Source organism: Cibotium barometz, chromosome 65, assembly GCF_041138505.1.
Source record: "Cibotium barometz isolate CiBa-2024 chromosome 65, ASM4113850v1, whole genome shotgun sequence".
NCBI classification, from domain to species: domain Eukaryota; kingdom Viridiplantae; phylum Streptophyta; class Polypodiopsida; order Cyatheales; family Cibotiaceae; genus Cibotium; species Cibotium barometz.
The window spans coordinates 30,441,120-30,454,998 of record NC_141110.1 but is presented as its reverse complement, the minus strand read 5'-3'; the positions used below and the strand labels follow the sequence as shown (position 1 = coordinate 30,454,998).

The 13,879-nt window shown below is 47.2% G+C and overlaps 1 protein-coding gene across 1 annotated transcript in view; it reads left to right on the top strand.

The window, feature by feature from the left end:
• LOC147603172 (protein CNGC15b-like) overlaps positions 1 to 13,879 on the top strand; it is a 78,536-nt gene that overhangs the window by 51,150 nt on the left and 13,507 nt on the right. Inside the window, exon 2 of the mRNA XM_086797365.1 lies at positions 13,014 to 13,217. Within this exon, the coding sequence (XP_086653491.1) occupies positions 13,162 to 13,217 (56 nt within the window). The 5' untranslated portion in view covers positions 13,014 to 13,161. The remainder of the gene's footprint in view (positions 1 to 13,013; positions 13,218 to 13,879) is intronic.

The window sequence follows — 13,879 nt, the reverse complement described above, 5'->3', positions numbered from 1 at the left end:
ACCATCCAAGGATGCCCCCCCATGTGGTTTTTCCCCTTGGACATCAAGTGTGAAAGGACACTCTAACATAATATAACTTGTACTTCTATATTATATGGATGTGGCACACATGCAAGGGTTGACTTGCATTTTGTGGATACCACACTTTTGGCTCTCTCTCTCTCTCTCTCTCTCTCTCTCTCTCTCATTTCTGTGTGAGCTTCTCCATCCTGCACCTAACCCTAATGTGCAGGTTTGTGTGTGTGAGTGTGTGAGTCCAACACCCAACAATTGGTATCAGAGCTAGGAGCTGGCCCTGGAATTTTGCCTGTGGAGAAGGAAGCCTGCGGATTTCCGTCGGCAGCTTGTGGCTTTTTCGTCGCCGGACTGTCTGCTTCCGTACGTCGGTTCCGTTACTGCTCCACTGTCCGGCCACCGGAAACCGGCAGCATTAGTGGGGAGCCCACCCCCGCCGCCCAGCTCGCGGGCGGCTACCGCCCTCTCCAGCCGGCGACGATAGTGCAACCAGATCCGTTGCCGCCCAGAAGCGCCTGTCGTCTGTCGTCGCTGCTTCGTTTCGGCTGACTGGCCTTCGCTGCTCCCTTCCGGCCGTCGACTCCCGTGCGTACCTGCCGCCCAAGTACGCCTCCCGTCCTCGTCGTCTGTCGCTCCTCTGTTTCGGCCGCCCAAAGCGCCTGTCGTCGCTGGTCCCTTCCGGACGTCTAGAGCCGTCGCCTCCGTCCGCACCTGCGCGCTCGCCCTGTGCCTCCGTCCGCTGTTTGCGCCCAGTGCTCGCCACCGCTTGCCCGACCTTCGCCTCTCTGGTGCACCTCCGACGGCTCCCTGCCCCTCAGACCCCCGGTGGCACCACACCTCCACCTCGACCTGCGCTTTCTGGCCTTTCCACTTTGTGCACCACCGCCTCTGCCTGCGCTTGCCTAACCCGCCTCTGACTGGTGCGCTTGCCTAACCCGCCTCTGACTGGTGCGACACCTGCCCAGTGCCCGCCTATGCATACCAACAAAGCTAGGCTCCACGCTTGCCTTCTGCCCATCGTTAGGTCTGCTCGTGCGCCAGCTGCTCTTACTAAGGCTCCACAAACGTCAGCTCTTCGAACAAAGCAACACATCTGTACCTGGATTGACGTCTGCAAAAGAAGTCCCTGCCATCCGTACTACACTCGCCTGCCAGTACTTTCCATGTGAGTGAAAATATGCATTGAAATATTCAAATTTTGCAGACACTTCTGTGCAGGTTCGATTCAAAGGAAAGTTGCAGGTGCAATTTGGGGGATTTCTCAGTTTGAGAACAAATTGAAAAATTGCAATTTGGGGGTTTTCAAAATTGAGGTCAAAATCAGCAAATTGAACCTCTTTCAGTCCCAAAAATGTGGGGCTTTTGTGAAAATTGGCCAAATAGATGCACATTGAAGCGATTGGAGTGCATAAAAATTGGGGATTTTCAGATTGGAGCATGTAATTGGGCATCACAGCTGTGATTTGTCGCGTATGTATACACATTGTGTGTAATTGGACAATTTGGTGCAGGTTTACACTTGCTTTGGTTTGCAGGCATACATTTGCACAGGACATTTGGTTGCCTGGCAGTGCACATTGGTGCTTGGTTTGCTTACAGGTATATTTTGTTGACATGGCACAGAATGCTACAGATGTATTTGGTGTGCTCAACCAGGAGGACAAGTTGGATGGATCTAACTACTCCCTCTGGAGTTTCATGATCCGTAATTTGCTGGTAGCCAAAGGGCTTTGGGGCATCGTGTGTGGTGATGACACACGCCCACTTACCATACAGCCAGCCACGCCTCAAAGGGGAGGTGCTCAAAGAGCTCCTGATGTAGAACCTGCTCCCACACAAGAGCAGAAGAGATAGGACTCTAGAGATGCATAGGCCATGTCATTAATAGCCCTTTCAGTGAAAAGGACTATTATTCCGCACATTCGTTCTTGCAAGACATCGAAGCTTGCATGGGATACATTGGAAGCAATGTATCAGGTACGCAATGAGGCAAGAGTTGCCTACTTGAAGAGGCAATTGGATCTTCTTTTTTTTTTTTTTTTTTTTCCCCCCCACTAGCCTTTGGCCCAAGATCCTCCCATAGTTACCTAATTTCACCGTCTATAGACAGCCGCCCGTAGGCGCTTATTTATCCACCTGTAGGCGATGCCGCCGAGGAAGCACCAGGGGGGTTTTGAACCCAGGACCTCTTGGTCCTAGTAGGCATTGGTCCTAGGCAAACACCTTCACCACTTGAGCTATCACCTCATTGGCTATTGGATCTTCTTTCTATGGATGAGGGTGACTCCATGGCAAATCATCTCACCAAAGTGAAAGATTTGCAGGAACAATTGCTCAACATTGATGAGGTTATCCCACACAGACAGATGGTCACCAACACTCTTCATTATTTACCGCCTTCCTACTTGGGCTTTCACACCTCTCTCAACCTCTCAATGAGAGGAGGTGGTGATCCCGTCACTTTTGAAGAGCTCGTGGGTTTACTCTTGCAGGAAGAGCAAAGAAGAGCAAACTTATCGAGCAACCGTGGTGGAGACAAGGCATTTACAGCCAAGGATAAGGGTAAAACAAAGAGCTTTAAGCATGGGGGACAACAGTCTAGCAAGGCTGGTCATGGACAGCCCTCTTCTGGTGGTGAAAAGTCTGACAAAGGGGATGCAAACAAGCCCAAAAAGAAAGGCAAATGTCACTACTGCCATAAGCGTGGACACTACATCAGTGAATGTAGGAAGCGGATTGCAAAAGAGAAAAGGAAAGAAGCAGGCAATGCAGTAGCAGACTCTTCTGATGACAAAGCACAGCAATCAGCTAATGTAATCCAAGAAGAGTACACTTTTTTGGTCACATGCACGAGTGGCACATCAAGTGCTTCAGACACTGATATGTCTTGCATTGCATCTGAGAGACAGAATGCATCATGGTATTTTGATAGTGGTGCTTGGAGCCACATCACTTCATGCAAAGATATAATTCAGCACTTGGTTTATGCTTCAAATGGCCGCACTGTATCATGTGTAGATCATACCACATATCCAGTAAAGGGAATTGGCAATGTCATACTTATTGCAGCCAATGGTGCCAATATATGTATGAAAAATGTATTGTATGTTCCAAGGATAAAGAAAAATCTGCTCTCCGTCTCAGCCATAAACGACCAAGGTTTAAAGGTTGAATTTGAAGATGGGAAGTGTTTGGTAAAAGACCCATCAAAGGGTTATGAAATAGTCACTTCTGGAACACGATACAAAGGCTTGTATAAGCTGGACAGTTATGACAAGCTTACTTATGATGCAAATACAGTGGCTGCCCACACTCCTGCTATGCATGATGCAGAGCTATGGCATATGCTCGTTTTGGCCATGTAAATTTTCAGAGTTTGATGCTTTTGCAGAAGCATCATATGGTTGATAATATGCCGCCTCTTGAGTCTCCACCAAGACATGTATGTGAGGGGTGTATTTTGGGAAAGATGCAACGAAAACCATTCTCCAAAGATGGAGCTGTTAGAGCTGAAAGTAAATTACAACTCATATATAGTGATGTATATGGTCCAATGCGGACACCATCCATAGGGGGGCATCTTTACTTCGTCACATTCATTGATGACTACTCCAGGTTTGCTTGGGCTTACCCTCTTGAAAGGGAAAGCAGATGTGTTTACATGCTTTCGACACTTTGTAGCAATGGCTGAAAATATGTGTGGATGTAAAGTCCAAACACTCCGCTCAGATAGAGGTGGAGAATACATGTCAAATGCATTCATGGATTATATGCTTCAAAAGGGCATCAAACACCAATGTACTGTGCCTTATACACCGCAGCAGAATGGTGTAGCTGAAAGGAAAAATAGATCTCTCATGGAGATGGCAAGATGCATGGTGAAAGCACAAAATTTGCCTCACAAATTTTGGATGGAAGCTATAATGTGTGCAACTCATGTGTTGAACAGGTGTCCAACAAAAGCTTTGAAAACCATAACACCATTTGAGGCTTGGTATAGCGGAAAGCCAACACTGGATTATATGCGTACATTTGGGTGTTTGGCATATGCACATGTGCCAGAACAACTCCGAACAAAGCTAGATGACAAAGCAATTAAATGCATTTTTGTGGGCTACAGCAATGAGAGCAAAGGATAGCGTCTTTATAATCCAACTACACGAAGGATTTTTGTCAGTAGAGATGTGGTATTTGTTGAAAATTCAGAACAGCCCATGTACAGCTTGTATAAAAGCAATGATACAGGCATACAGGACATGTTTGATGGACTTTTACCCATTGCAATTAGGAGGGATTCAGATCAGCCAGCCCCAACACAAGAAAATCCACATGTAGAACATGTGGACCAGCCAGCCATTCAGCCCCCTTCTATGGAAGAAGTGGAAGATCTTGTCAGGGAAGAGCAAGCAGCCATAGAAACAGCCAAGTCAGTGCCAAGATGGTTGCTGAAAACTTTGCAAGAAAGCAAACTTGCAGCTCCTCTCACAGGTAGAACAAGGGCTAGTTCCAGCCATGCTTTGAATGTACATCGTGGGGAGTCTGCATTCGCAATGGGTGGTCTCTTTGATTCAGAAGAGCCTTCTTCTTATGAAGAAGCACATGAGAATGAGCATTGGTTGCAAGCTATGCAAGCTGAAATTTCTTCTATCATGAAGAATAATACATGGAATCTTGTGGAATTGCCTAAAGGCAAGCATGTAATTGGAACAAGGTGGGTGTACAAAGTCAAAAGAAAGTTTGATGGTACTATTGACAGGTACAAAGCAAGACTTGTGGCTAAAGGCTACTCCCAAAAAAAGGGAATAGATTATGAAGAGACTTTTGCTCCTACTTCGAGAATGACAACAATAAGATCAGTGATTGCATTGGCTGCACATAAAGGATGGAAAGTGCATCAATTGGACATCAAAACTGCATCTTAAATGGGGATTTACAGGAGGAAGTATATGTAAATCAGCCCATTGGTTTTGTAGTTCTTGGTGAGGAACATAAAGTATGCAGGTTACACAAAGCATTGTATGGGTTAAAGCAAGCTCCAAGAGCTTGGTATGATAAGATACATGCTCATCTAACCAGCCAAGGTTATGAGAATAGTCCAGCTGAAAGCACATTTTATGTGAAGAAAACCGATGCCGATATTCTCATAGTCATCTTGTATGTAGATGACATGCTCATTACAGGTACTAGCAAAGCACAAATTTCAGATTTCAAAGCATATTTGAAAGCTGAATTTGATATGTCAGATTTGGGGCCTTTACACTACTATCTCGGCATACAGTTTATGCATACAGATAATGGCATTGTTATGCCGCAAACTAAGTACATAAAAAGTTTGCTAAAAAGGTTTCACATGGATGAATGTAAGCCCATTTCTACTGCGGTAGAACATGCATGATATTGGAGAGCCTTTTGAGGCCGGCATTTACAGCCAGGCAGTGGGATGCCTCATTTACTTGTGTAACACGAGGCCAGACATATCTTTTGGGGTGTCTTTGTTGAGCAAATTCATGCACAGCCCAAGCACAAAGCATTGGCAAGCAGTCAAACGTATTTTTCGTTATCTTAAGGGTACCCTGGATCTTGGTTTGTTCTATCCCAGGGGGGGCAGCTTGCAGCTTTATGCATATAGTGATTCAGATTGGGTTGGTGATTATGATACCAGGCAATCCACCAGTGGGAATTGTTTTTTTCTTGGCAGTTCATGCATATCTTGGTTGAGTAAAAAGCAACTCACTGTTGCCACATCTACTTGTGAAGCTGAGTACAGAGCAGTCTTCACAGCTACAGTAGATTGTTCAGTCTTCACAGCTACAGTAGATTGTGTATGGTTGAGGAGACTATTGGCTGATCTTCGTGAGTGTCAGCAGACACCCACCACCATTCTCAATGATAGCCAGAGTGCTATGGCCGTGGCACGAAATCCAGTATTTCATGCACGTACCAAGCACATAGAGATTCATTATCACTATGTCAAAGAGAGGCTACATGCAAGGGAGATCAGTTTATCTTATTGCCCTACACAGGATAATGTTGCAGATCTATTCACAAAGGCTGTACCTCGAGAAAAGTTTGAAGCTTTCTGCAAAGCTTTGGGCTTACTCTCATACAGAGAGTGATCTGCTACCTTGTACAGGTTCACACTTCCACTACAGGGGGGATTTGTAGGCATATGCTCACTTATGGTAGCGCTATGTGTGAACATGGCTTAACCAAGGGCACTTTTGTCCATGTGGTTTTTCCCCTTGGACATCAAGTGTGAAAGGACACTCTAACATATAATATTTTGTACTTCCATATTATATGGATGTGGCACACATGCAAGGGTTGACTTGCATTTTGTGGATACCACACTTTTGGCTCTCTCTCTCTCTCTCTCTCTCATTTCTGTGTGAGCTTCTCCATCCTGCACCTAACCCTAATGTGCAGGTTTGTGTGTGTGAGTGTGTGAGTCCAACACCCAACAGTTTTACCTTCACCCATAGGGCTGTAGCAAAACGATGATATGTGTGTATGCTGAAAACTGTATGTATGCTGAAAATGCAAGGTACTGATATGCTCCTACTGGCTGAATGCTGTGAATGCTGCGTTTTGTTGATGTAGGGCTGTATGCTTCATGCGTTGATGCTCCTTGTGCTGAAGGGAAACGCTCGACTCCAAGGAATGATGATATGAATGAATGGTGCAAATGATGAGCTATTTATATGTTCTTTTGATGCTGGTCGGCTGGGTACAGAGCTGGCCGACTGCATCTTGTCTTGTATAAATGGATTAATATGGTAAAAATGCTAGTTAAATGCTATAAAATATGGGGAAAATACTGGAATAATGCTGAATAATATTCTGATGCTTCTTCCATGGTCTATGTGGTCTTATGTGCCTATGGGATGGATGATATGCAAAATGCAACCATGAGCTGATGCAAACCCTGAGGCTTCTATGACTTCTATATGCATGAATGATTCTCTCCAAGTGGGTTAAGGGACTTCGAGTGACTGACTGACTGTCTAAGGCTGAGGAATGACCTACGTAGCTCGTGCCTGACATATCCTGGACTAAGGATTACAATGGGGTCACGACGTACAACATTTATCATCCTAAAGGATACTAATACTGTACAATGTTGCACTGATGATGATGAGGCATCTTGTCACCATGCACTACAGTGCAGAGTGCATGTGACACCTGGAGAGCAACAAAATGCTCATCAAACTCCAACCGCATGCCAGTCTTGCAAACCTCATGCATTGACAAAAGATAAAAACCAAGGGATGGGACATAAAGAACCCGGGAGGAATGTTCCCCCCCTCTGCATTCGGGAACAATCTCCAACGTGCCCTCACTATGAATCGGGATAGTGGATTTGTCACCAATAAAGATGTGACCTGTCTCACTATAATAACTCTTGGGAAGGAGTCATGTGCCTAGAGGCACCATTGTATCCCTAGCGGTGAGACCAATTGCCTCCTTGCTCGAAGAAGATGAAGCTCTGGTGTCAATAATCTCCAAGTGCACAAAAGCTGGAGTCTTTATAGCTGCAGCTAAGGAATCGACACCTTTCTCGGTGCTCTGCTAAGGACGCTCCCTCCAATAGTGACCCTTCTAGCCACAATGGTTACAGGTCCGCTCGGCCTTCAAAGCATCACGCTCTGAGTCGGGCTTCTTCTAAGAAGACTTCGTCGGTGAAGACTTTCCTTTGCCCTTGTTGTTCATCTTGTGGCCCTTCGAGCATTGGCAAGTCAAGGCCTTAGAACCTCCGCTTTGTGGAGGGTTCGTAAACCGCTGTTCCTGATCCAGAACCATCGGCACAAACTCCTCCCATGTGATGGTGCTGAGCCTCCCACTGGTGATCAAAGAAGAATAGAAAGTTGAGTATTGAGGGGTAAGATGAGATAGCAAAGTGATGACCATATCCTCTGAAGATATCTTCTTCCCAGCCTGAAGAACCTCATGCTGAAGAGCTTGGAGTTTGTTGATGTGCTCTCGCATCGTCGAAGACTTCGCAGGATTCATCATTCGCATCTACAGTTCCAAGGAAATCCTCTTCATGGGTGATACCTTGTTATACAAAGAAGCCAAGTGTTGCCAAATCCCTTGGCCCAACGTCATGTGTTTAATGCGATTGATCACTTGGGGTGTGCAATTAAGTAAGATGAAAGAACGCACATCGGCATTGATACGATCCCACAGCTGTTCCTGAGCCTCCCGCTCTTTCCTACTAGAAAGTGAAGCTCCTCCTCCTCCAACTCTGGCCTTGGAACTTCAAACACAATGAAATCAGCTAAATCATAAGACTCCAGGATACATACACTCCATCATTACCTTCCCGATGCCATAGTTGGTCCCGTCCAATTGTCGGTCCACCGGGAATGTCAAGAGGGTGGGAATCTTCACATGCTTCTCAGCCATCTCGGGGGTTCACAAGGTCTTGTGAAGGGAGGGAGGGTCGGTGGGGAAAAAATGAAGAAGAGGGTGCAACTGCTTTTTGCAAGGTGGCTGTCCAGAGCAATGATGGCCGCCTTTTACTTGCTTCTCCACGTCCCGAACAGCCCAAAAATTCTCCAATCAGCACCAAAAAAAACATCAAACCCTCAAGCTCTCACTCTCTCCAAGCTTCAAGCCACTTGGGGCCCTGATACCATGTCGGAATGGGAGCAGAAATGAGACAAACTGCTGTGAGAAAGAAAACACAGAACTGCAGGAGAGAGAAGCTGTATAAACTCTACTATATACACAGGAAATCTGGTACAAAATTGGTGTGGAGGGCAAGGCATGCATATATACTACCTGGGGCAGCTAGTCGGCCAGTAGCAACTGGCCCGACAGTCCCCCAGATGGGCCCACGAATGGAATATGTCCAGGCGGCCAGCATAATAGCAGTCGGCCAGCACCTGAAACAAGGCGGCCAGTTCAACATCAGTCAGCTAGTGTCAAATCGGTCGGCCAGAAGAAAACAGCCCCCGACGACCAGAAAAACAGGGAAAAAATGGCCAATGAGGAAAAATGGAGAGAACTCCTATCTGGGCGGGCACACCCACAACAGAGGCCCTCACTCCCTACTAAGTAATATGGTACAGACAGGAGATGATTGCAAACAGTTTCTCCATCTTGTCAATGATTGCAGGGTGTCCCATTTCCGGGATCTCTTCATCTTGGTGCAAGCGGAAGAGAGAGAGAGAGAGAGAGAGAGAGAGAGAAAGAGAGAGAGAGAGAGAGAGAAGATTATGTTGTTGCCTTGGGGGCTTGAGCAAGGGCAGGCAATGACAGGCAGGACAGGGCAAGCGGCAGCAGGCAGGGCAGAACAGGATGCAGCCAGGACAGGGCAAGGTGGCGCGGGCAGGGTGCCAGTGCACGGTGTGCGAGAGAAGGCAGGGAAGAGGCTCACGCCATATGCAGTGCGCCATGAGAGAGAAGCGAGCTGCACACAGAGAGAGAGAGAGAGAGAGAGAGAGAGAGAGAGAGAGAGAGAGAGAGGTGTATTAACATCTACTAGAGGCTGAACTCGACCTATGAGACAAATCAATGTACAGCTGTCAATGTCTTCTGGATGTCTAGAAAAAAACAGGACAAAACGAACATGAAATAAACTATGAAAGTACTGAGCTAGTGGGGGGGTGTGATGGATGGAGCACTACTACTAGAGGCTCAGTATGCAACCTATATGCGCAGGGTATACAAGAATGCAATGCAGATTTGTCTAGCTCCAACCAGTACCATAATGGGGGTGTAATATGTGATACATAGGCGATGGCGAGGCAAAAATACCTCGGAGCATGATCTCCGGGTGTGAGTGTAAGTGAGCTAGCCGCTCTTGATATGGTGCTGATGTCGAGCCCGTATCTCTGTGATCTCCCTCTGATGTAGTCTGGGAGTCTGGTAGCTTGGTGCTCTTGGTCTCCGTCTGGCACGGAGGTCCACAGCGCACTGAAGTGTAACCCCCTCGTGTGTCAGGATAGGCACTGGGATAGATCCTTGGAAGAAATCAGTGAGCTGGAGCTGTCGCCCACCTCTCCCTGTGGTATGAGTCCGTAGCAGTGTCTCTCTGTGGCGCTGTCTCTCTAGCAAGAACTGGCCAAATCTGCGCTGGTCTGCGGACTCCATGATTTGGCGGAGTGAGGGATGTCCACTGAAGATGGTGTTGTATCTCTCTCTAATGACACTATATGCTCTGCATGTGCATACATAATGTTCCTCACTCTCAACCTCCTCCTGGCATAGTCTGCATATCCTCTCTGCTCTGGGGATCCGTGTTGCCCTACCTGCCCCAATCTCAAGCTGGTGTGATGACACTCTGAGCTGGCCAATCACCACTCGGGCACTGTGAGGCATGTACACATCCATGTATCCAAGTCTCTGTACGAATCCATCCGCTGAGATACGCATAAACTGATCTCTGTTGTATAGCATCTTCGGCGGTAGAGGCTGACTGGGTGTAATCCAAGTCTCTTGAGTGTATCGCTGCCATAAATCCTATCGAAGGACTCTGTTCCTCTCACTGTGTGAGAGCTGGATGTGGTGTGCATGTATATCATACTGGAAAGGTGGTAGGTGATCTATGTCAAGACCATGCTGAGTGAGCCACTGTATCATCTGTGAATACCATGATCTCCTATCTCTACTCTCTGCGAGCTGCCTGGACGCCTCAAAAGCTCTATGTGAGAGTCGATCTAATGGCATATCTCTGATCCTCTGTATGAAGCAGATCGTTTGGAAAAGGGCCTCTACTAGCATAGGAGGTGCAGCAAACTCCGTCCGGACAATGTCATGTGGGACGGAGGGTTTGTTGCGGATCATCTGTGAGAGCATGAGAATCTGAGGCCTCTCTATATATCTGAGACCATGTGGAGGTGGGGAGCCCAGGTGCCCATATTGCTGTAGCATACATCAAAGCAGGGGTGACTAGTGTGTCAAACAACCACCCCTTCGTGCGGGGCTCCTGGAAGTGTGCCTGGTGACACTGTCTCTCTAGCATGGCCAGAGTTGCATACCCTTGTGTGTGTCTCCCTCGCTGCCTGTGCCATAGTAAATCTTCCTGGCGGAGTCGTAAATGTAATCCCTAGGTACACATATGAGTCTACCACCTCTACCTGTCCTCCTGCTAGTGTGAAGGTGTGGAAAATCATGGCCTGTCGTCGAACTGGCCCTGAGGTGTGGAAAATCATGGCCTTGGTTTTCCCAAGATTCACTGTAAGCCCCCTCTGTGTGCAGAAGTCATCGAGTGCATGGAGATGGTTCTGTAGTCCCATCCGCGACTCAGAGACCAGAATAATATCATTTGCATGTAGCATAATGTGGACTGTGGTACCTCAGATGTCTACCCCGTCCCCACCACCGTGACCAATGAAGTCCCCCACCTCATCGATGTATAGCCCAAATAGTGTAGGAGAGAGTGGGCATCCTTGCTTCACACCTATGGTGCTAGCAATAACATCAAATAGCCCCCCGGGGCATCGTATGCGCCCGAAGACCTGCTCATATAAAGCATAGATGCCCCAAACCATCTCTGATGGGATCCCCAATGACTGTAGGCGCTGGAAGAGTCTCTCTCGTGGCACCGTGTCAAATGCTTTGCGGAAATCCACAAAGCAGCAGTATAATCTCTTCTCCCGCGCCCTAGCCTGGTCAATCAGACATCTCAGAGTGAATATATGGTCAATAGTGGAGAAAGCTCGTCGGAATCCAGCCTACCCTGGTGCTCGCAGTCCCTCCTTCTCTGCATATGAGCTCAACTCTGCCTCGAGCACTGTGCCATAAAGTTTGGCCAATGTATGACCAATCATGATAGTCCTATAGTTGCTGGGGTCTAGCATGTCTCCTGCTTTGTGGAGAGGCACGATGGTGTGCATAGTCCACTCAGCTGGTAGGCCCTCCACTAGTGCCCTATTAAAGAGGTGAGCAACAAAGGGTCCCAGTGTGCCAGCTGCATAAATAAGATGCTCACTCTGTATACCTGTGTGGTCAGCCGATCTCCCATGCTGTAACCGGCGGATAGCGCTCTCTACCATCGAGGCGGTAAAGAAAGTAGAGGTGGTAGGGCGGGATTCCTGTGGCTGTGGTATGGGCGGCTGTTGAGGGATATGGTAGAGACTCTTTGCATATGTGGATCCTCAATCGGGGTACGAGGGTGAGGCTCTCTCATCCTGCGCCATGCAGTGGCTAGTGGCTGCATCTTTGCTCTGAGTAGGTGGTATATATCCCAGTACTATGCCTCCTCATATGCACGCCTCTTACGGCGTGTGAGGATCCTCATCTGTCGGCTCGCCTGTCTCCGTGTAATGGTCCCCAGTGCTCTCTGGACACGGAGGTGTCTATATAGCTCTCTGCACTCATCATCATACCACTGATTCTGGGGCATGCTCCCCGATCTATCTGTGTGTGCAATGTGTGTATGATGGGGGAAGCTGCGGGTGGCGGCCGTATGTAGTAGTAGAGATGACAGCTGGGTGGTGAGTGTCTAGAGGTGACAGGGGATCCATCTGGAATAGCCCGTCATATACATGATGCTTATATATGTCTGCCAAGTCATGGGTGAAGTAGAAAGTTGTATGCGATGCCTGTGTGGGCTGTGTGGGTACTGGTGTGGAGCTCGCTAGTGACAGTAAGAGGTACGTGTGATCCGCAAGAGAGAGAGAGTTGCTGCCTTGGGGACCTGAGCAAGGGCGGACGGTCGCACGCAGCGCAGACTGAGCGAAGTACATCGAGTATAAGCACTAGTAAGAGAGAGAGAGAGAGAGAGAGAGAGAGAGAGAGAGAGAGAGTATCATTGGGAGTAAATCACTAGCTTTATTCTTGTTGCACATGATCTGTAACTCTATTCTTGTATGCACATTGATTGGGTCTCATAGGCCTTATTTGATCTCAGCAGATGGTAATTTGATCTGGCTATGTCAAGGCAGGTTTGTAAGGCGGTGGTTTTAATCACCATGATTCTTCTTCATTGGGATATAAAAGCTATTTTATCTTTACATGCATTGAATACTTTTGTTGGCTGTTTGTTGCAGGAAAGTTGATGAAACGAGAGGGTTTTACTGCAAATATAGTCTTGGTTTATGGGCGAACATCTATAATACATAGACTCAAGAAAGCCAGGTCTTGGAGCTTTTCAAATCAAACATAGATCCTGGTTTTAGGCAGTGTGAAGACTTTATCATGTTTCCTAACAGCAAGTTTACAAAAATGGATGGGCAAAACAAGAGATTTGTCAGGTAAATCTTCGTGGATAGATAGATGTACCAATTTATGTATAGATAACCACAGTTGACCCTTTGTGGATAGTTTAGTGAACATAATTGTCTTTTGTTATGTATAGATGTTTGCCAACAAGGAAAAGTTTGAAGGTTTTTCAGTTCTGCGATAGAGGTTTTTACTTTAAAAAAACAAAGCCTTTATCATCATCTGGCTTTCTTGTGCTTGTTGCAAGCTCATGTCCAGTGACATAACACCCGCCCATGGGAACATCATTTTGGGGGGGGGGGGGGGGGGGGGGGGGGGGGGGGGCGCTCTCTTTCTAATGCCTGCCCAAATGGGTAGACAAATTCCCTGGCCATCAAATGGGCGGGAATTTGTCTGTTAACACCCTTAAACTAGCCGAAGACTTACATTGTTTAGTACTTTGCCTGCATGTTGCAGTGAGGCCTCCCAATGGTAAGACTTCCTCTTCTATTTCTATGTGCAAGGCATGGTGAGGTGGTGGTGGTGTCTTTCTACTCACGTGGTGTTATACCGACTGCTGTGTCAAATCCCTTGCTATGCTATGGCAGATCTTTGTGTGAAGGCAATGTTGCGATCCTCAAGGTTTTTAAATTTTCCTATGAGTTGTCTTTCCTGTTGTGGTATTGTTATGCACAACGGCATGCCTTTTCCATGT